General features: G+C 39.2%; 1 protein-coding gene across 4 annotated transcripts; it reads right to left on the reverse strand.

Annotated features, from left to right (window-relative positions):
* Positions 1-486: 486 nt before the first annotated feature.
* Positions 487-21,963, reverse strand: AK7 (adenylate kinase 7). 4 transcript variants are annotated; one of them, XM_082228573.1, is made up of 18 exons: positions 21,805-21,963; positions 19,345-19,530; positions 18,292-18,400; positions 17,191-17,285; positions 16,717-16,827; positions 15,914-15,997; positions 13,786-13,874; positions 12,180-12,270; positions 10,801-10,878; positions 9,786-9,935; positions 8,766-8,894; positions 5,975-6,125; positions 5,617-5,745; positions 4,360-4,428; positions 3,944-4,141; positions 3,006-3,226; positions 1,675-1,833; positions 487-630 (listed from the first exon to the last, which is right to left on the reverse strand). In XM_082228573.1, the coding sequence occupies exons 1-18, from the start codon at positions 21,907-21,909 to the stop codon at positions 592-594; spliced, it is 2,193 nt and encodes a 730-aa protein (XP_082084699.1). In that variant the 5' UTR covers positions 21,910-21,963; the 3' UTR covers positions 487-591. The 4 variants fall into 4 exon arrangements, with proteins under 4 accessions (XP_082084699.1, XP_082084697.1, XP_082084698.1 ...); XM_082228571.1 differs by lacking the exon at positions 21,805-21,963 and adding an exon at positions 19,867-20,899; XM_082228572.1 differs by lacking the exon at positions 487-630 and adding an exon at positions 1,295-1,312 and having other exon boundaries at positions 1,621-1,833.
* Between the last annotated feature and the right edge of the window lie 1,547 nt (positions 21,964-23,510).

The raw sequence follows: 23,510 nt of genomic DNA on the forward strand, positions 1-23,510 counted from the left end.
TCATACTTAAACTCACTAAAATTGATGACCATTGAAATTAATGGGTCTACTTTTCATATGACTCTGTGGCAATTGTCCAAGATCATAGATGGTTTAAGCTTGATTTTTTTTTCTTTTTAGCAATCCAAAGTACACTTGCATTGAGTAAGTTCCTCTGACCAGTGAGAATTACTGCTGAATAAAGTCGCATGGGATTGCACTGTAAAAAGAACTTGTAGTACGACATGAAAGGGAATTGCAAAGTCTTCATGCCCACTACTTCTGGAGCTTAAGTACATGCTACATATAAGCATGTGCAACCAAACACTGATCTTTTCAGGAAAAGGGACTTTCAGATTTAGAGCAAATAAAATGGTGTGGAGATAGTGCTTAACACTTTATTGCATGTGGCTTATCTGCTCTAAATACAAATGTGGGCCTTCTTATGCTATCAGTTGTCAGAGCGCTTTTGAGGGTAAGAGGATAATATGAAACTAACCACAAATCTTGAACAATCATGAAACTTTTTATTCCAGTATTATTTTACAGTGATAAAGAGGAAACATAATAATCTGAAACTACATCTGATATTGCAATGAGGTTGCATACTTCTTAGTCAAATTCAGGATTATTCTTGAAGAGATATTCTGCCTGTTGATTTAAAATTTACCAAAAAAAAGTCACAAATTTTTCATACCGTAATATAGGTTTGTTTCCGTACATATAGCACTGAACAGTGGCTTATACTAACATCATTGTATTTATTGAAACCCTCCAAAATTGTGCGATTGTTTTTCTGTGCACAGCTTCTTGACCGCTGGACTCACTATTGGTCTCACCCACTCAATCCGCCAGAGCGGAGTGCAGGGTTGGGACCAAAATAATAATAATAATAATAATAATAATAATAATAATAATAATAATAATGTCAACAAACTACCCCAGAAGGAGCACGACATGTTTCTCACCAGAAGTACTACCCCTCACCTAAAACCCATAATTAGAATGATATTGCAACACTATGCAGCCAGTTAGATTTGGCTAAGTGACAGCGCTATTGGGGGCAAAGAAAACTGATTGGAGAGTGAGCCAAAAAGAAGCAATCTGGAATCAACTGTAGTGCACAGTTTGATTTTTCACAGTTGAACAAATGAAGCAAATGTCAAAATTTGGGCTTCAAATGAGTTTTACTAGTGAAACTGTAGGTTGCCCACAGTGACTGATGGAATAAAGGCAGGACAGTACAAAAATCTTTGTTGGGTTTATGACAACAATGTAGCATGTCTAGAATTCACAAGTATGTAATAAAAAATGGGACATACTTTTTTTTTTACTATACAGTGGTGCCTCGCAAGATGAAAAGAATCCGTTCTGTGATTCTCTTCGTCTAGCGGTTTTTTCGTCTTGTGAAGCAAGCCCATTGACGGATTAGCGCTATTAGCGGCTTATCAGCTTATCGGATCAGCTGATAAGTGGCTTAGAAAAAGGGGGGGAAGGGAAAAAACCCGCAGGAACTCGCAAGACATTTTCGTCTTGCGAAGCAAGCCCATAGGAGATTCGTTTTGCGAAGCACCTCCAAAACGGAAAACTCTTTCGTCTAGCGAGTTTTCCATCTTGCGAGGCATTCGTCTTGCGGGGCACCACTGTAATTGAAAAAGACAGACAGACAAATACAGGGGAAATGCATTTCCTTACCAGAAAGTCAACAGGGTCATCTGGCCTAACCATGCAGCAGTGATTCAAGCCTTGCATAAGTGTTGGCATGACATGCTTCATTAAGTAGTTTCTCAATGGAATGGACTGAGCTTCCAGAAGCTCTTGTTCTTGCCGCTTCACTTCCTCCAAACGTTTATTCTTTAAAAATGCAGAGATAAATATATATTTAGGCTATGCTTAGGCAGAATACAAAACCCCAAACAAGTTTAGGTCCAGGAAATTTGACTTTATAAAATGCATTCCATTTTGTATTACTGGTTCTTAGTTCTTAAATTCTAAATAGATCTACATACACATTTCTGAAATTTATAACACTGCATACCTAAACCATTATGCACGTGCCTCAAAGAAAATGTTAACACAATAACAAATGATTGAGGTCTGCTGTGATGTTTTCTACACAAATGCCATTCCATGTGGAGAATTCCATGCCAACTGTAAGCGGATTGTTCCATGTAGCAATCACACATGTATGTGGTATTCTGTGTTCTTCGTAAAAAAGAAAAGAAAAGATAAATGTATATCAATCCTCATGTGTGATGCGATGGGACACAGAGTTTGCATGGAATTCTGCATATGAACTTGCTGTGTGTGTAATATCTTCTGTATGCACAACTGTTGAGCTATAGTTCCTTCCCCTATTCAGCTATTATTTATTCGTACCTTAATGTAAAACTTTAATATATTCCAAGTACTATGGCGCACAAAAAACACCATAGACTGAGGTAAGTAGACACAATATTAAGACCTTTTTAAGCCACGGGGGGGGGGGAGCTGTTAAGTTTTTTGCTGCAGAAATGTGACATGAAGTTTAGAATTTATTCATACCATTTATACCCCATTCAGCCATTCCCAGTGTGACTTACATACAATCAATTATAACAAAAATTGAAGGGTACATGAGAAGGAATTGGATACTTATATATGAGGCTGCTATTTAGACCAAACCGATTCATCTCAAAATAAACTTCTGCATTGACTTTAAATAGGAACTATCAATATAGTTATGCAATCCCAGTGCAGCCTATTCATTGCGTTGCCAATTCTGCTCTTGAGTATATTTACTAGATACACAGAAGAAAGCCATCTAAAATCTTTCAGTAATCTATTACTGTATCTCTTTGCCTGTAAAGTTACATGAGAGAAGCAGTGGTAGTGCCTCATGTAAAGAATTCTCTCTCCTCATTTCTTCCCACCTGCAATGTGCGAATAGGCATTTGTGTGTGCCATGTTAGCATTTTTTGGTGTGTGTGTGTGTGGGGGGGCAATCTCTTTATATTAGAATTATCTAGCATTTGGGATTTACTTACCCATTCTTCCCAGTTTGCCAATTTTTGAGCCCTTTCCTCAGCTTCTTTTTGTTCCAAATCAGCCTTTTCTTTAGCTTCTCTTGCAAGGCGTTCTTCAGCTTGTTTTCGTTCAAATTCTTCCAGCTCTTCATCTGTCAAACCATAATTTCGAGGCTCGCCAATAGTTTTGATGATTTCTTTCGCTATAACTCTGTTCTCCAGACCTTCAAACTTTGATACATCTTTCAAGTATGGAGAGAGAAAAATGAGGAAACTTATTAGTTACACCACAGGCACAAGGTTACTTAGTTAAAATCGTTGTTCTACGTTATTATCTTAAACATGACAATAATTGGAGTTGTGATGATTCAAAGCTGGGCATTTTTTCAGCAAATTGAGGCTGTTTGGGACCCTGAGTTAACTGCTAGCACCTTGGGATTTACAGTCCTTATCTTGAGGTGGGTACTGAAGTCCCAGGGTCACTGTGCATTCTTAAGCCACAAGAGACAACACCTTGAGGCTGAGCCTGTCCTAAGGGTCCATCTCCTGATTAGTTTCTGGAAAGTTCCAACAATCTTACCTTAAGATTGGTTGAAGAGCAAAAAGTATTCCAACCTAAACTGAACCATTTTCTTGTTATCTTGGGGTGTGTGCTAAAATTATTGACTAAAAAAAAATCAAAAAAATCTGCATTGGGTTACAGGATCTTTGAACTGGTGCTCTTTTTACTATCTCAAATAAATATTGCTCCTATAGATTTCAGTGTGAGTTGTTAGAAATTGCCCTGATTGTTAGTTGCAGTACTTTGGCCTCTTGGTTCACTGAAGCTACCTTTGCAGAGATTTCCCCCCTCCCTTTTTCACTGGGGGATTTCAGGAGAGAGAGCTACTGTGCCTCTCGTCTCTTGGTTTCTCAAAGAGAAAGGGAGATTAAGAAATTAAATGCACTTTCAACTATACCAATATACTGTGGATGTATTTCTATTTCATCAAAATAGTTGAGAACAGTTTCGTCTTCTGTGTTTAACTCCCTGAAAAGATTCAGGGATCTCAAGTACCGGTCCTGAGCATAATGAGTTCCAGCAACAACAGATTCAGGGAGATTCATGATACGATTTTTCAGGAATTCATCCGAAGCATTCAAGGAAATTACATAGTCTGTGGAGGAAAACATATATGAGAATTAATCTTCTGAGAATACCACACGACTAGTTAAGTTAGGTAGAGAAGTTGCAGAAAGGGGGCTGTACTTTCCATCAGTGTACCTTCTTTTGTTGTTAAAAACCACCCTCTTATATAACCAGGGCAGATTTTGGTTTAAATACTTGGAGCTGCCACCATCACATCTAGTTTGGCCTTGAGCAAAGCTAACTTACCAGAAATTATTACTTTGTCATAGTGATGAATTTTGCCTTTTAGATCATCCTCTTCCTCCTCGTCTTCAACTTTTAAAAAAACGCAATTAAGATGTCATCAATAGAAACTTGCACACTAAAGATTACAGTACTAAAAATGTCTAGTATCACTCAGCAGAGATAGGACTTTTCTATTATGCTCTCTAACCATGCCCCAAACACATCCTACCCTGCAGGCTCATAGGATCTTTCCTCCATGCTCCTCCTCCCTCTCCTTTTCATTTTTGTACCTAACCATGACGTACAGAATTTTCACAAACCATGGCATTTTCACAAGTTACATTTATCTCTCAACCAGTTTGCTACCATATGTAGTTATTTTAAATGAGGTCTGATCTGTTGATTTTCCCCATACAAGCAGACACTCAACCATCCAAGATCCTCAAGGGGGCTCTGCAGATTCTCCCAACTAGGGTTTGTGTGTACAGGGCACAATAGTGTCCTCAATGCATTGTAATACATTTCTGGAAAAAATATCTCTATCAGAGGGCAAAACAGAATAGGATGAGGGAAATCCATGACTGACTCTCCTGCTTCTTTAAATTTTGGCAAAGAAATTGTAGGATGTACAGTAAGTTGTGAGTTGACTGTATTTGCCAAAATTTAATGAGATGGAAAATGTACTCACAGATCTCCGTCATCTCTTATTTGTTCTTACCCTTCCTGCCCCTAGGAATAATCTTTTATTTATTTTTCATAATTTATCTCAGAGGGGAGACAGCAGCACAGTATAAGATACAGTCAAAATAATCAATTCTGGAGAGGGGGGACAGCAAAATAGTCTTAAATTGTTTACGTTCCCCACCCCAGAGTTGCACTTTTTCATTATATTTTCAGATATCATGATTTCTAAATCCACTTGCAAGCTACGACACTAAAGCCAGAGAACAGGGAAACAAAGGCAAACAATAAAAGATGTTAACATAGTTGCAACTCTCCAGTGTTTCCAGTGTTGCCCTTAGTGCAGAATTTGTTGTCCGTCTTGATCTTCTGGATTTTCCTAACCCCCGTATCTCTCATATATGACCTGCTAGGAACTTAACAACACTAGCAATCCTCAACGGAGAATAGATATTTCAAGTTATAATCATGAACACACTTGTTTCAGCATAATTCCACAGTTATGATAAAACTGCTTTATTTTAAATGTGGCCACTAGCACTTGTTACATAGTGCAATGTACAGTAACGACAAGTACAGTAGAGGACTCTTACTTACGATTAAAAAGATCCTTTGCCAAGTCGTAGGTCTTTGGAAACCCATCCAAAACATATCCTTGGTTCTTACAAGGCATAGACATTAGCTTTTCTTTCATGAACCTAACCACAAAGCTATCATCCAGACGACCTAGGGAAACATTATTAAATTTGCATAATCTTTTATAACTGGGGACGTGAGACATTCTGTTTTTTGCTCCCCTCTCCCCAAACTCACTAACAGGACACTGTATGTCATGCTGAGTATTGGACTGGAAATCTCATGGACTAGGTTTAACAAGATTCAGAAGGCAGACATGCATTTCACATAAGCTGCATGCAAATAACTAGACTATCTTTTCATCGCAAACAAGATTCACCTGCATTTTGCTCCATGTTTTCTTTAACTGAATCTAATAATTCCTGGGCTTCTTCTATGTTCACCCCTTCTTCTTCTGCCTCTTCCTCCTCTTCTTCCTCCTCTTCTACCACTTCAGGCTCTACTATTTCTTTAGGAGCAACAATTTTCTCCTAGGGGTGTAATAGGAAAGAAAATGCCACTCAAATTCTGGACAAATTTTGCCTCAGTTACACAAAAATGATAGCAACTAAGCTGAGCCCCTCTGAATGGAACCACAAACCTGCCAAAGTTACTCTAAAGCAACTCCAACTTCGATTTCTCTTTCCTCCTATCCCACTGCATGACATTGGTTTCTTAGCTTATGGTTTCTATACTCGGTTATGTATTTGAGTTAATGAATTAATCTAGTACTTATTGTAAAAAAAATAAATAGGAATGGGCAAATCTGTCAATGCTAGTTTCTCTCAGTTTATCATTGTTCTGCACTTAACTCAGTTCTTAGGTTGTTGTTTTTCTGTTAGACCAACTCAGCAAAACAAAATTCCAGTTTATTGTTGGACAACATTGTTTTCACACATACATCAAACAGGCAAAAATAAATAAAAAAATTTTTTACAGCAGCTTTGTAGACAAAAGAATGAAAAAGGAAAAAAAAAAGGCCCTTTTATCTTTGACGTTGCCATCTCATACAAACCCACTAGTTATGGTACAGCTAAAGTACATATACAGAAGAGAAAGAGAAAGAGTTACTGGAATGCTCAGAATAAAGAATTGACTTTTTTGCGTTTTTTATTTTTATTCTTACAAGGTTGTGTTTTTCCCCCCTTCTCCTTTTGAGATAAATGTTTTGGACATGGTCACATCACAAGTAAAGTCAGGAAATATTTCAAATATTTCTTTTTGGTTTTTTGTTTTGTTTTTGAGGAACACAGGGACAGAGAGAGATATTTTTAAAAACACACCACACTTCAAAGCTCCCCCCTCCCCTGCTTTGGTCAACCATGGACCGCATTATAAATGACTGACCTCGTCACAATATATATAAAAATAAAGATTGTTAATTAAAAGTACAAACAAATTATCCTTCAAAGTCACTTTTAAGAAAGCAAACTGGGCCTTGAAGTTTTCCGTGGGGAGAAGAGGCAGGGTGGGGGGCAGTACCTTAACTTCTCCGCTCCCCGCAAAAGTGGCATAATGGGTAAAGTAGGTAGAGACCTTTCCCCACTTTCATTCCACTCAGAATTGGGAGAAGGGCTGCCCCCCCCACTCTACTTGATGACAAGTGACCACAGCAAAAGGGGTAGGGGGGAGGAAGAGGAGGGGACATTTTACTACAGGAGTTTCAAAGGTGATCTGGTCATGCTGGCATTTAAAAAAAAATCCTCTTAAGTTTTTTTTTTTTAAATGTGTGTGTTTTTAATTTACTCTGCCTCCTAATCGTCTCCATTGGTTTTCTGCTTCTTGAGATCACCGCTTCTTGAGACTGGAACCTGTTATTACTTAATTCTTCTTTTTATAATATTGCTTTACTGTTTGTTTCTGTTTTTATGATACTGTTTAATTGTTTTTATGTTGTATTTTTAAATGCCACTTAAGAGATTTTTGAATATTAAGCAGTTTAGAAATGCTTTTAAATAATAAATAAAGTCTTTCCACATCATTTTAATGCATTGTGACAAGATCTTCATACACATTTTCACTGGAGCATCAGCTTTCCAGTCAATGATGACTGAATGAATATAATCCATGAATACTGAATAGCCATATGGAATTACCCTTTAAGTAGATCTGCAATCTGGACACGTCTTTGTTATGACGCTTGCCATGTATTAAAAATAATGCACTAGCACAACAAATAATTTCTTTAATTTGATATTCCTTGTCCTTTTCATTGAACTGACATCTTTGTTGGTTGTTCTTGGCAAAAATAAAAATAAAAATCCCCTTTGCGTTTTCGTTTTTTGTTCCACTACAATCTTACTTCATCTTTCTTATTCACATGAAGTCTGCTCCTGCAGCGGCTTGGGAGGGTCATCCCAGTGGACCCATGTCTTGTGGAGGACCTATAATCTCAGGCTTGACCCTGTCAAGCGTCAGCCCTCCATCAGGAGGCTGAGAAGGCAGATGCACCCAGTGTCTAAGCCAAAGCCTAGTTACACCTGAAATCAGTAAAGCTGTGGCCAATTTTAAACTAGGCTTTCGCTCCTTGGGGTGGGGTCACTGCGAGTGGATCCACAATGTCCCAAACTTTCTTTCTTTGATTTGCCCTAGGGGGCAAGGCAGAAAGGAGGAGTTTCCTGGTACAGTAACAGCACCATCATCCATATTTTATACTCAAAAGCACATCTCACTAAATTCAACTACCCTCGGTAAGTGTGCAAAGGGTTACAGCCTAAGTTGGAAATTGATGACAGAATCAAGTCAAAATGAAGCCTGTTTCAGCACATGTTCATAATGTTCATAATGTCTATAAGCTATCTGAAACTGGATCAATATATTATCTTAAATTTATGATCCTTGTATCGATAAGGTTAAGAACGGCACCATCGTGAAGTTCATTATTTGACAATAGGTCTGTAAATATTCTAATATTTCTACTGAAATAGTGCAGCAGAATACCAATGAGTTGTTTACTGGAGGAAGAGATTATATCAAACATCAGAACAAGAAAGATAAAATGCACAGTCTGGAGCTATGTAATGAACCGTAAACAACTTATTTTTAACTGCATCCAATGCTAATTATGTCTCCTGCCCACATTTTGCTAACAACTTTTCAGTTTATTTACAATGAAACAGTGACCTGCTTACCAAATTTTCTATGGCTTTAGCAATCACATCCTTTATTTTAATATGGTGCACCTTGTAATGTTTACACAGTTCTTCTGCAATGGAAGTTTTTCCTACCCCAGGAGGGCCAAGAATACAAATCTTGACGGGCTGAAAGAGAAGACATGGAAATGTGTTTATTAAAATAGCTAGCCTTTGCATCCCATGGCCAGAAGTAAAACGAATGGCAAAGGGTACCACCCTATACTCAAATATGGCCAGTTGGTGAAACGGAATATATAGTGCCACCACAACAAATATGCCAGTGGAATTGTTGATGGAAAACAATGCTGGTGGTGTTGTTCCACAAGTGGAGATGTGGCGGTGGAATGGTTAAAGCACAGGGAAACGGGACACTAAGTTGTACCTTATCCTCCTTGACTACAACCACCCTCCCTACCATCAACAGCACCACATTAGCCTCAGACCTGGCACAAAGTATCTCTCTCCCCCACCCCGCCACCCCTGATTCTAATGAAAGGAAATAGCCACTCTGCTCAGTAAGCCCTACTGAGTCCAATGAAACTTACTCCCTGCTAGCAACATTTTACAATATATGAATAAATAGTAAAGGTAAAGGAACCTTGGATGGTTAAGTCCAATAGAATTTGACTAGGGGTGTGGCGCTCATCTCCGCTTTCAGGCCAAGAAAGCCAGCGTTTGTCCGCAGATGGCTTTTCTGGTTCATGATGATTGCCAGAGTGCACAGAAACGTTGTTTGACTTCCTGCCACAGTGGTGCCTATTTATCCACTCAAGCTGGTATACTTTCAAACTGCTAGGTTGGCAGGAACTGGGACAAAGCAACGGGAGCTCACCCCGTCACGCAGATTCGAGCTGCCAACCTAACAACTGTTAAGCCAAAGAGACTCGGTGGCTTAGACTGCAGTCCCTCCAAAAAACAAATACTATGGTTTCCTGGGATAGTTCACGTTTCCTCTTGTAAGAGCATACATTGCACCACCTATGGATTATAAAATAACATAAAATATTATTTATTTACCAGTAAGCCTCGACTTTGCTTGTATTCCTTCACTACTTGATCAATATGCTCCACTATTCCTGCTTGAGCAACCCACTTAATGTTGAAATTCTCCTTCAAATATACAGCTTCCATTCGCAAGTTCACAAGTAATTCATCCAACTGTTCTTGCTAAAGAAGGTGCAATAATTTATTATAATGATGCACTCTTATTAACAGTATTTACGAATGACCTTTCAACACAGCATTGATGAAAACAATACAAAGTATAACACCACAATTGTAAAACTAATTAAAAATAGTAAAATACACATTAAGAGAAATGGAAAATCTCAGTTTTGAACTGCTTGGCAGAATACTTATTTTCGAGTATTTCTAATTAAGAGTATTTCTACATCACCAGCTCATGAGAACAATATCATGGCAGTGCACATAAAATCATTAAAACACCACAAATATGTTTTAAGCTGTTTCCAAAACACAATCAGGGAAAAAGTTAATGAGCTTCTCAAGTGTGAGCATATCTCCATGCCCACATCCGAGAAGGCCCTGTCCTTGGTAGATGATAATCCAACCTCACAAGAGAATAAAACCTAGAATACGTGGGAAGGTGCTGCTTGAAATAATCAGGGCCCAGATTCTATAAGCCTTTACAACGTAAATTAAAAAAAAAAGACCTTTAACTGGACCGAAAAATAAGCTCATAAAGTATGAAAGCCATTCATTTATTTTGACTCCCACATTCTCTCCAGTAAGTCCACTTCTTCTCTCTCGCATTCTCCCTGTTGATTAAAAAGCTTGACTACTGACCTGATTTTAAACATATAATTTGGCACTGCATACATCTTTTTAAAACTGTAACTAGCAGTTGCTGTGACTCCCAATCCTAACCCAGTCCTGTAAACACCTCCCCGTAAAAAAGAAAAGCAGTACAAGGCAGTCGCCACTAAAGTCATGTCAGGGTTCTTTAATCCATTAGCATTAAAGAGTGCTGCTATCTTCTCTGGCAGAAAATATTGGAAGATTAAACAAATACCGTTAAATCTTTGTTTAGGAAAGCATTTTCTCTTGGAACCTTCTGTGTTTTTCCTGGACCAACATTTCTGCTGATGCACTGTTAAAGAAAAATACTGGGTAAGTTTTAAATGCAGCAGTAATAAATATCACACATGCAGAAAGAAGAATAAAAATAGATTATTAATTGTTTTAAGCCATAAGGCCATAACAATAAGAAGCAATTATCGAGTAGTCAGGTGCCAACAAAAAAAGCACAGTACACCAAAAATTAATATTTGTTCAGAACAATCCCTGCAACACCGCATCGTATTCCTTTGTACAAAATTGCTGCAAATTTTGGAAGCTGTCATAGTGGACTGAGCCACCTGCTTTGCAGTTAACATATTTTTCCTATTCAGCAATGCTGCAATGCTGTGGCCCTGAGGGGGCAAGAGGATCCATTGGAGCTTCTTTTTTGTAGGTGGAGAAAGAGGCTCACATTAAGCAGAAATCTAACTTTGAATGCATCTTATGGGAGGCTGCAGAAGGGTTTGCAGGTGGTTCTTCTCTAACATCAGGGCTCCAAGGTCATTAGTGGGAGGTACAACTGTTAATAATAATAATAATAATAATAATAATAATAATAAACAAAGCACAGAAAGAGAAAAAATGCAGACACTCCTTTCACTCTGCTGCATGAAACTGCCAAAGCACAGGAAAACACTGTTCAACCACCTTCAGTTTTCCTTTCCCCTCCCTTTCAGATTGCACTCCATGTCAACTTTATATTACAAAAGCCAATACAAAACATTTTTTAGAAGAATCTCCAACAGCCCTTCTCTGACAGTTTTGCATAAGGGGTATTCACTGCCCACAAATATTGACCTGCAAATAATGATTTTAAATATAAAACTGCTTTTAGGAATTATTTCAATATAGCTTGGGAAGCTTGGTGCTCATCGCAGACCGTTAGTTAATCGAGTAATTCATAACATAATGAAGGTGTTACACATATTCTAGCAATCAGTCTTTATCCCCAGGACTACAGGGTTCAGCCGAATTTTGTTATGCATCCACAGCAGATTAGCCTTAATGTGGCTGGACGCAACCCACCACGCAATCCTATGCATACAGACTGATCAAGGACTAGGGATGTATTAGCTAAATATGTTGCAGCCCTAGGTTAAGGGGATAATCAGATAGTGTAGATGTGAGAACTGTTCTTCCTTCGATATATATTATATGCCACATATTGGCAAGCAGTCGTTCCTGGAAGGTTGGTCATAAGCGCATGTGGCTGAAAAAGGTTTCCTGCCTCTGATTTAGGACTGTAGTCCTCAAGATTTGTTGCAGAGGTTCAAAGTCTTTAAGAAAGAATAATAGAGACACATGACAGTCAAAAGTCTTAAACTGCTTTACCTTCACTATTTCACTAAAAGTTTGTATTGATTCGTCCACTGCAATGAGGTAATGTGTTCTTGGCCTATGATCTGCTATATTCTGTAACACTCTGCAGGGGAGGAAACAAAAGATACAGTTGTCAGTCGCTATATATATTCTATATTAACATTAATATAGAATAAATATACAGAATACAAGTACTATAAGTCTCAGGGAGACAAGTTTATATGATGCCTCCTTCCTTCTGCAACTAACTAAAAATCTGCTCCAGAAGGTTAGAATGGAGGGGCTACAGGAGAAAAAAGTTGGTAAAAGTTGCCTTTCCCTTAAATTTCTGGAAGAATCCGTCGCCATACTGTGAATGGAATGACTCATGCAATTTGCAGAAGGGCATTTTGGATCCAACCCAGTCAGTCTAAACTAGATGGCATTAAATGAAGATGTCCCTCACATGTCACGGCTGAGACATACCCATGCAGCTGGAATATCAGGATGGCTCAACCCTTTCAAATGGAAGGTTTGCCAAGGATCTGGTTGGACTCTGCTGCAAGGAACTTGGAGGGAGCACAAATGTAAAAAGGTATTTCCCCAAGCCCTCCTCAATATGTAAGGCAGGAGACTTAAAATACAAATTATATGGAAGGAACATAAATCAGTGGATGTAGTTGTAGTCAGATAGCAGCTTGTGGTGAGGCATTGTTTTGTTTTTATTATGTATTTCGTGTTTCTATCTTGTATTTTTATGCTGTGAACCACCCCGAAATCTGCAGATGAAGGGTGGTATACAAATTTAATAAATAACAATACAGTGGTACCTCGAGTTACAAACACCTCAGGTTACAAACCCTGCTAACCTGGAAGAGTTACCTCAAGTTGAGAACTTTGCTCCAGGATGAGAACGGAAATCGTGTGCCAGTAGCGCAGCCGGAGCTAAAGGCCCCATTGGCAAAAGCACACCGCTAGTTAAGAACAGTTTCAGGTTAAGAACGGACCTCCGGAACGCATTAAGTTCATAACTAGAGGTACCACTGTAATGGCTTCTATCTCATTTTTAAGAAATTTATCTTGCTCCATAGTAACTAACTGCAACTATTATATGGAAGAGACATAGCTCAGTGGTGTACATGCTTCTTCAGGCAAAAGGCCCCGATTCAAGACCTATTATCTCCAGGTAGGGCTGGGGGAAACTCCAGCATGAAACCCTGGAAAGTCATTGCCAGTCAGTGTTGACAATATTGACTAGAGGGGCCAAGGGACTGACTAGGTATATGGAAGCTTCCATGAACTTATTATTAAAAACATTAAATGAGAAAGGTACTAATACAGTTCATGAAAGTTTGCCTCTTGCTAAGGACAATGAAGTTTCTTTTACAATATTAGGCATGATTCCTTTTTAGGATGTCTCAAAAAATGAAATCAATTTTTAAAAGTCATCCTTCCTGGAACCTGAACAGATGAGCATACCTTTGGGTAACACTGATTCTCATTAAGGAAGAATATGGAAGCTGAGATTCCTGCTTTGCAGGGGGTTGGACCAGACAACCCTCAACCCTTGGGTCTCTTCCAACTCTACGATACTATGATTCTAACCCTGAAGTGAGGCATGGCTAAGAAGTATACTTACGCTGCTAAGTCAACAATGTGAATGGTTGGAATAGCATTTCGTCCATCTCCAAAAATTGGTATTAGCGGAGTCTCACCAAGCCAAGATAACTGGAAAAATAATTGCAGAGTATCTTAAGTTGGTAACTTTAGTATATGTGAATGAGGAATCACTCACTCCAGTTGCTACCTCATCAGCTAGAGGAGTCAAATTAACAACATGTTCTATAGGATCTGAGTTCTACAGCTTTGCAAGTTTTCGCATACTTGCAAAAGAAAATGCAAATGAAGATGAAAGAGTTCATGGATAACTGCCTTGTTGTGGTGAAGGGGCTTGAATAACTTAGAGAAGCTATGAACTATGCTGTGCAGGACCCAGATGGATCATAGTGGAGGGTTTTGACTAAACGTGATCCACCTGGAGCAGGAACCGGCAAGCCCTCCAGTATCCCTGCCAGGAAAACTCCATGGACAAAAACAACAGGTATATACAAAGAGTTCAATTGGTGCCTAATGAAAAAGCACATGTTCCTGTGACCTGTCACCACTGATGCATCTTCACCAACACAAGAGACCGCATATTTCACTGCATTTTTAGGACGCAGAACACATATGCTAATTAACACTGAACAAATTCTTTTGCAAAACTCCTAAAGCCCAGTTTGAGGGGGCCCTGGTGGACCCGTTCCTCAATTGCTAAGCTCTGGTAGTGACAGCAGCAGTAGTTCAATTATTTGAGTCTAGCTGCCATTATAATTCCTCCAGTGCCTCTGGTGTAATGTCACTTAAGGGCAATGTAGAAAATTACAATGGCAGCTAGACTCAGGTGCCCAGTAGTGCTTGAAGCATTAGGCCAGAATATTTTAAAGGGGGGAATCAGTAATGGCTCCTGCTGGGGTCCTGGCCTTGCTTAGGGCTACTCATTGCTCCTTCATTAAATTGTAACTTAGCATTCCGATGCTGTTTAGTGTTTTTTCCACACCTGCCAAATTTTATATTTTAAAGGAGGCAGATTTAGGCCATACCATACTTGGCCATAGAAAGTCAACTTGTGAGACATGGGTACAAGTTCTGCCTCTACCATGGAGCTATTGTGCGGCATAGGGCAAGTCTCCCATGTGCTCCATTGCAGTCCTCCATTCAGAAACTAGGAATAGCAGCACACCTCCAATATTTCAAAGAAGAAAATAGGACACTCTTGGGGCACTCTTAGCACCCAAATCTCTGAGAATGGCAATTCCAATAACTCAAATTAAAGACGTTCTTAAAAGGCGTTCTTCAAAAGTCCCCTTGGAAGACAAAATAGGAACTATTCCTGTATAAAAAGAATTGGAACATATCTAATAGTGGTGGTCTTGATCAGATTTGCTGACAGAGGAACACAGTAAGAACTGCAGATTTAAAATGCTCAATGAAAATAGCGTAGATTCCATACAGCAACTCATTTAAATTTCCCAACTCGAACACAGTGCTTGCCACAACATTCTCCTCTCCCTCTTATCTCTTTCCGTATTTCCATGTCTACCTTTATTTCTTCCTAGGCTGACTGTGCCTTCTTTAGTGACTGATAAGTAAGCTGGAGAACAGCCTTAATGCACCCAGTAGCACGATCAGGAAAAGCTGATATCTACAGCTCAACCATTTCAGTTCTTATGCTGTTCCTTCATCTGTTACACAGAGGGGAGAACACTGCGGTTGCATACACACCACACATTTAAAGCACATTCCCTCACCCCAGCATCCTGGGAACTGTGGTTTGTTATGAGTGCTGGGAATTGTAGCTCTATGAGGGGTGAACCACAGTTCCTAGTTCCTTTTCTTTCTTCCAGATGCAATATGGTCAACACTGGTGTCCAGGCAGCTGGAAGTCTGCACCCTGCTAGTTATATTTTAAGGAATTTTCATATCAGTGCATGGTTTTCTGAACCAGAAGTAAATCCTCTGCTAAACTTGTAAAGACCTAATGCCATTTCATTTTACTACATAAGAAAAATTTTGCTGGATCAAATCAAACATCCATCTAGTCTAGCATCTAATTCCAATAGAGGACGTCTTTCCGCATGCTCACAGATTTAAGAATGTATTAAATCCACTTTTTGACGAGTTCTGCAATATTAACTATAATCTAAATTACCTTGAAATATATCTACCTTAAAGAAGTAGTGTAAAAGCTTTTCTTCAGCTCCATACTGAACACCAGAAGCAACAATATACGTATTAAATTTGCTTTTCGCCTGTTGATAAGAGTAAAAGTTATTGTGTTAAAAAATGAAAAAAACATTTTACAAACCTAATTTAAGACAAGTTATTCATTTTCTTATTTATTTAAACCATTTATACCCAGCCCTTCCACAACAAGTCGAAGATGAGAAATAGCATAAAAAAAGGCAAAGGAGTAAACTCTACACAAATCTGGAATGGAGTTACTAAGGCTATTGGAAGGCATCTTGTACGCCTCCTTCCAGCAACTCTTGCAACCAAGCTGGTATCAAAATACTGCTCTGCTTTCCTTTGGTCCACATCAGTGAGGCCGAGGGGGAGGGGGGGCTTGACGTCTGGGCAGCCCAGGACCTCCATAAACACTGCCAAGGCATGCGCCCCAGGAAGGTAACTTCAGTGCTAACACAGCGGTTTCACTTCACCCTGGGGCATACTCCATTGTCTCTCAAGACAGACAGATGGCAACAAACCTAGGTTACAACTGCTCAGCCACCATGCAATAGTCCACCGTTAACACTGCAGGTCATAGGATTAGGTGCCAAGGATTAGGCGTTTTGCCTCCTTTCCTTATACAGAGAGGGAGATAATTTGGATTGTGGTGTTCAGAAACTGGCTGGTGCCCCCCCCCAAGTCCCAGAATCCATCACAAAATTTATATAATTTTGTAGTGTAGATACACTCTCCATCTTTCTTTTTAAAAACCATATTTAATTTATTTTCCATTAACACTTACAATTTTGCCAAGTTTGGTAATAGTTTTTTCAGCATTAGTGTGTTCTATAAAATTAGGATGGGGTTTTCTTCGACGATAGTCTTCTTCAGTGAAAGGTATTTCTGGATCTTCCTGGGTGGAGAGGAATAAACAGAAAAAATAAAGATTTCGAAAACTGTATCCTTTGGTATCATTCAATTTTTATTTTGACAAAGCAAAATGATTTTTTTAAAGTAAATAATTGCATTCCTAACATTAGTTAATTGAAGAGTCATTGTACGGAATAGTAAGAATTAATCCCTGCTTCTTGTGCTAGAAACTATTTAAAAAAAATGGAAATGCAGTTCAAATGGAACTGTGCCAGGCAAGTTTGAGAAATGAGCCTGTACCATATATTCTGTCACTAAAATTTATGGAAGGCAAATAATTCAAGTACAGGTTTACCTGCTGAGGTCAATAAATGTCAGAGGTTTCTTGACTTTTTCTACCACTCACCGGATCAAGAGGTTTGCTTCTTGCCCAGGTCATTATTGTTGAAAGCAGAATGAACACTTTCTGCTTCTCAAACTTTGATGATTCCGCTTGTATTGCTGTGTAATTACATTATAGTGTATATGTTACTAAATGTTTTGGTTTTTTTAAATCCTCTACTTACATTTTATGACAATGTTCCGCAGGCAAAATGTTTTCTTTCCCCAAATTAAGGTTAATGCTGTACAAAGACTTGCACACACATATCAAGACTTCTCACTTTCACCCCTGATAGCAATCCATTGTTATGCATCCAAAGATATTTCAGAAGCCTGTGGGTGGAGGAGGCTCAGAATGGGAGACATCGAGCTTTTACACACAATTTCAATCCAGCTAGATGGTTCAGCATGTGGATCACTATCTAAATGAGTAACCTGCTTTGTAAGCCACTTTGAGGGTTTTTTACAATCAAGCGTATATATTTTTTATGAAAAAGCAAAATAAAATGAATAAAAACCAGATGTGCAAATGGAAGCTGTGTATAGGATTCCTCCTATGATTCAGCTAATAAGATTATATACATGTGGCCCTGTAAGAAGTTCAGTGATAGCACAGATCAGCCATTTGGAATGGTTTAGTCTGAGATTAGTCCACACACAGCCATTTCCCATCCAATGGCAATTGCCCATGTTTTCCCGGGCTCTACACCTTGGTTGCTGGGATATACACAGTCAATCCCAGGCAGAGTCTTTTGGATTAGGCCACAGAGATGGGCATGAACTACATTAGAAATCGGCAAATCATCTAATTTCAAATTCAGATATTGTGCACCTATTCAACTTGACCACACCATTTAAACCAGCACAGTCATTTGAGTAAACATTCACCCAACATGCATGATTAAATATGTATGTGTGAGCTAAGCCAAACTATGCTCTTCTAACAAGAGGATAAGAAACTGAATTCCCCCAATACCACCAGGTAAGTCCAAAGCTGAGGGATTTGAACTCAGGTAGTGCCAATTTGAGTTCTCAGTCTGCTGAATCACACTAGATCTACTGCTTCACTTCCCAGAGTTGATGACTGTGTCATGCCCATTTCAGATAAAGAACAAATTGTACTAACCAGTAGCTGCCCATACTGCTTCCTCAATCTGTTTTACATCTTCAGTGATGTTATAAATAATAATGTCACACTCTAACAGGCGAGCTAGCAGCTCTTCTCGAGAAAATGTCTAAAAACAAACAAAAGCTATAAGGAGAAATTATTTCCCACTATTTAGTAATAACTTTTAGCAATCAATCCTTCGCTTTTAAAGAAGAAGAAGAAAATCCTCTATTTTTTTATCCTCTAACAATTTTAAAAGAGTGGAAGCTGGGGTTGGGTGATGAGGATTTTTGTTTATTTGATTTATAAAAAAGGTAAAGGTAAACGACCCCTACCAATGGAACATCATGATGGAAACCAGAGTGGACGGAAACGCCATTTACCTTCCCACTGCAGCAATACCTATTTATCTACTTGTACTGGCATGCTTTTGAACTGCTGGGTTGGTTTATAACTACCTTTCACTCCAGGAGGATCCTGAAGGGACCTTACAGTATAATTAGATAGGGCCTGCTTTTATTCCCTCCAGCATATATATTCCGTCAAAAAATCAATTTCTTATTAGCTCATTGTGGCTTTTATCTCCATTGCCATTTCATCCCATCTAACTTCCCTGACTGCTGGCACTTGGATACTGCACTGACTGGGTAAACTTAAGCAGTGAATAAAGAGGGAGAGATAAGCAGGGTGAAGCAATGGATATAGATGAGGTGGCTGAAGGTTCTTCTTTTACAGTGTGAGAGATTGTGATCCACTCTAGTGTTCTGACTGCTGGCTTAACCATGTTCGGAATTCTCAAAAGGTAGACTCAGGCTGTTCTCACATGGCAAATGTCAAAGCCAGGCTCTCAGTCATGATGACTTCCTTAAGTCTCATTGGTTAGCCCTGACAAACTTTAGTTACTGTAGACTGTAGCTTTTAGGTTTTACAGAATTAGAGTTATCAAATGTTTATGTGGCTATACATTATACTACCTTCTTTTGATTTATTGATTTCTTTTCCTGCCGTTTAATAAAGGTGACCACCTATATCCCCAAGTATTTTAGTAAATTAAAGAAGTGTAATACTCACTCCATATGCTTCCACAGCAAAATCTGGTTTTGTACTAGTCTCCTGTAAAAGAGTTCCCACTACTTGGTATATTCCTTCCTTTGGTTTCAGAGGTGAAATTTCAACAGCTGATCTACCTTCATCTTCCTCTTCCTCTTCCTCTGCTACTTCTTCCAGAGAGGCTCCAACAGTGCAGCTCGCTAGATACTTGAAGTATACAAGAAATGAACAGTGGGATAGTGTGAGAGAATTCCATTCATAGTGATATGGTAATCAGTTTTCTGTTTCATAATTGTGCTCATTTGGACATAACGACATGCTGCCATGAGCTATGGGCTTGTCCACTCCCCCTTCATGTGTAAAATGAGAGAACCTGAATCCTTTTTGCTGTGTCCAAATACAGTGCAAATCAAAGTTTAGCTTGTTAAATGATGATCAGAGCTTCAGTTTCCTTACCATGCATATGAAGCAGGGGGAAATGGGAGCAGACAAACCCAAAGCATATTGTGACACATTCTGGAAACAATAAACCATTGTTTATACCTCTGTCCAACCTTCCTCATAAGATGGCTGTGAGGGCAAAATTAGGGAAGGGAGAAGAATCATGAAAGTTGCTAGAAGCTCCGTAGAAGAATGAAGGCTGGGATAGAAATGTAATAAATGTATATATTTTAAATAACCTTTAAAGTCATCTGAGGATAGACATTTTATTTTGAAACTCCAACATCCACAGCTGGACAATATTTTCATTAACAGGACTAAAAGGTAAAGGACCCTTGGACGGTTAAATCCAGTCAAAGGCGACTAAGGGGTTGTGGCACTCATCTCGCATTCAGGCTGAAGGAGCCGGCATTTGTCCACAGACAGCTTTCCGGATCATGTGGCCACCATGACTAAACTGCGTCTGGCACAACAAAACACTGTGACGGAAACCAGAGCGCACGGAAACACTGTTTACCTTCCCGCCGCAGCAATATCTATTTATCTACTTCCACTGGCGTACTTTCGAACTGCTAGGTAGGCAGAAGCTGGGACAGAGCAACAGAAGCTCACCCCATTGTGCGGATTCGAACTGCCAATTTGCACACACAGTTTCATGTTCTCCAGCTGTGGGCTTTGGGATCTGTCCACCCCCTTTCTTTTACGAACCAACATGTTTCACGTGTGTTGCATTTTATTTTAAACGACCAGGCGTAACACCTCATGTTCACTTTTTCTTACCTCCCCCAAAGCAGTTGGAAAACACACACAGGTTCTTTTTGAGTGTGTGGAGGGAAGGAAGTATTAAAAGATAAAAAGTAGTTTCTTCACACATCAGATCAGCCCTTCTCAACCTTGCCCACCCCGCAGTGTAGCTGGGAGTACAATCCCCAATGCCTCTGAATGAATACCAGCTGCTGGAAACCACAGGTGGCGAGAACACTCCTGCTTGCGTCTGGTTGGCCAACTTGGCCCCACAACTGCCGGTGCCCCAGGGGCTGTGGGTGCATGCGGCGTGCAAGCACCGAAATGTGGGGGTGCCTGGCCCCAGAAATTTCATGGATGCTCGATCACCCAGGGAGTTGGCACCTATGTTGGCCACTGGCAGAGCCATGGCCCCAAGACATTTTGACACCAGAGGCAAACCATAAAAGGGTGCCATTCCAGGGAATAATAATAATAATAATAATAATAATAATAATAAATTATTTATACCCCGCCCTCCCCAGCCAAGACCGGGCTCAGAGAAGCTAACAACCAATAATAAAAACAAGTTGATTAAAATACATTTTAAAACACACGACAGAAGAATGGCAGATGAAGATGATGGATTTTTCGGAGCTAGCCGACCTAACCAGAAGAGTCCGCGACCAGAAGGAGGAGGAGTATCAGGAAGAGTGGATTAAATTTAATGATTACTTAAATATGTTAAGTTAAATTAACTAAGAACAGCTTGCAGATACTAAATTGGCTTAGGATTTTATTTATGTTAAGTGATGAATTAATATGTTTAATTTTATAATGTGAAGATCTAAGGTTGTTAAATGTTTAAGTTAAATTTTATAAGAGCTGTGATTTGGAAAACCGTTAAAAGGATATGCAATGAAATTCAACCAAGGGGAAGCGAGGAAGTCACTTAACAATGTTAATAAGTGTAATTTTCAATAAGGCTATGATTTATGTTTGTTTGTCTTATGTGTTTGTTTGTTTATAATGTTGTGAAAACCAATTAAAAACTTTTTGGGGGAAAAATACAATTTTTAAAAATATATTAAAATACAACATTAAAACATTAAGAAGAAAGGGGTGAGTGAAGATATATACGAGGGAAAGAGCGTAGGGAATAAAGAGCTACATCAGGAACTGCTGAGAACCTGCTACCGCTGTGGGTTCTGCACGCCCGAAGCGGTTGCCTCAGCTTGCCTCCTGGGCGAGGCGGCCCTGGCTACCGGGCCCCGTCAACCCACCGACGCTCTGCGACTATCCGCCTCCGGCCCTCACCCTCCCTATGTTGCTGCCTCCGTAGGTGTCCAAGTGGTTCAGGAAGATCCTCTGGCTCCGAATAATCTCCTCCGCCTCCGCCACCGCCTCCTCTTCCTCCGACATGGCTGCGGTTGAGAAGGAAGCGCAGGGGTTGCTAGGCAACCAGGGCGCGCGCGCCGGGAAAGGAAGGAGGAGGAAGAGGCGGGGCCTTGGGGAGAAAACAGAACGCAGGAGACGAACAGGAGGGCGGGGCGGGAGGAATCTGGGCGTGGCTTCCTCCTCGAGGGGAGGGGGCGTGGCCAATGGAATAATGTGAAAACAAAGAGATTGCGCGTTGACTTTTTTCTCCCCCTCCCCAAGAGATAAATGGTGCAAGCCATTTATCTCTACCGCTGCTTTAGGTTTTAGTTAAGTCAGCAAAATCTGCGAGTTTAGTGCAGAAATCCCAAAACCCCCTCTGTCCACTGTTTTATTTTATTCTGTATTTTAAAAAGCAAACTCATTATGCAGACCACTTTGCTTCTTTTATTTCAAGCGTATAACTGCTAAAATAAACACGGCTGCCTTATTCAAGGAAGTACAGATAAAATGGACAGAGCACATTTTCTTCATGTATTTTCCTCGTTTTCTTAACTTCCATGCTATAAATCCAGATTGTAAGTGCACATGTACCCAGTTTTCTTAGAAAATGAAATGCACATTTTAGTCTAATTTTCTATATATGGATAAAGCAAGACATTTCAGCGTTTAAAACAGTAAGAAACAGTCAATGTTTCCTAACAGGTTTTACTATAGATTCTTAGTTATCCTATAATTAGCTGAAATAAGACAAAGCTGTAATAAATGCTTCAACTAAGCTGGTACTCCTTCAGTTCCTAGAGCAGGTTTCTCAGCAAGGTTAAACTGTATCACTCATGTTGAATCAGGTTTGCAAAATATAAATTTACATCCATCAAGGAGCTGACGATTGTGTAAATTCACTCACTTTGAGAATTAAAACATCTGTTAGCATTATCTATCACAATGCACAATTACTCTAGCTTTGTGGGTGGTTGTTGTTTTTTTAAACCACCTTTATCCCAAGAAAATATACTGAGATTACAGCACTGGAAGGTAACTAGTATTGTACTTAAGACCACCTATTCTTCTCCCAATTCAAATACCAATTTCCTTCTTTGGTTTTGAATCAATACAATGAACCATTGTAAGTTACAGCATAGTTGGGGCTTTGCAGAAATACTCATGTAATATAGTAAATAAAGATTCAAAAATACTTTTAGATATACTGTACATTATGTAAACATTCAAAGCAATGCAAATAGTTCTCTTTACACAGTATTAATAGTTTAACAAAAGCAATGCAAGATTGGGCTTTATGCAGAATGTGACTTTTTATTTTTTCATTACTGTGCTTATCCCATTTGTATTTCAGCTGATGAATACATTCATTATGCCAACAATATATCTATTGTTTAGCATTGCTGCTTGCTACCCTCAAGACTACACCAAATACTGCACACTGTTGTTCGGTTACTGAAAAGTACTGGCCTAACGTTTTAGTGGATCATATCCTAAAAGATGTTTTATTTAATGTTTCGTCTTACCACTCTAATGAATGAGCTAGAGAATGTCTAAATCCACATACGAGAAGTTGAGCTAAATACAAAACTTTTCAATAAAACAAAATCCATTTCATTAAATTAGCTATGGCAAATATTTGGTTT

This window comes from Podarcis vaucheri, assembly GCF_965113315.1.
Source record: "Podarcis vaucheri genome assembly, chromosome: 1".
Taxonomy (NCBI): domain Eukaryota; kingdom Metazoa; phylum Chordata; class Lepidosauria; order Squamata; family Lacertidae; genus Podarcis; species Podarcis vaucheri.

Bases quoted from the DNA above. Each gene is read 5' to 3' on its own strand.
- AK7 (XM_082228570.1), bottom strand. From the start codon at position 20,073: ATGAAAATATTGTCCAGCTGTGGATGTTGGAGTTTCAAAATAAAATGT. The intron at 18,401-19,344 runs GTGAGTATTACA...GTTTGTTTTTAG, and splicing joins TTGCTGTGGAAGCATATGGA to ACATTTTCTCGAGAAGAGCT. The intron at 4,142-4,359 runs GTAAGTTAGCTT...TTTCCTCCACAG, and splicing joins TGACAAAGTAATAATTTCTG to ACTATGTAATTTCCTTGAAT.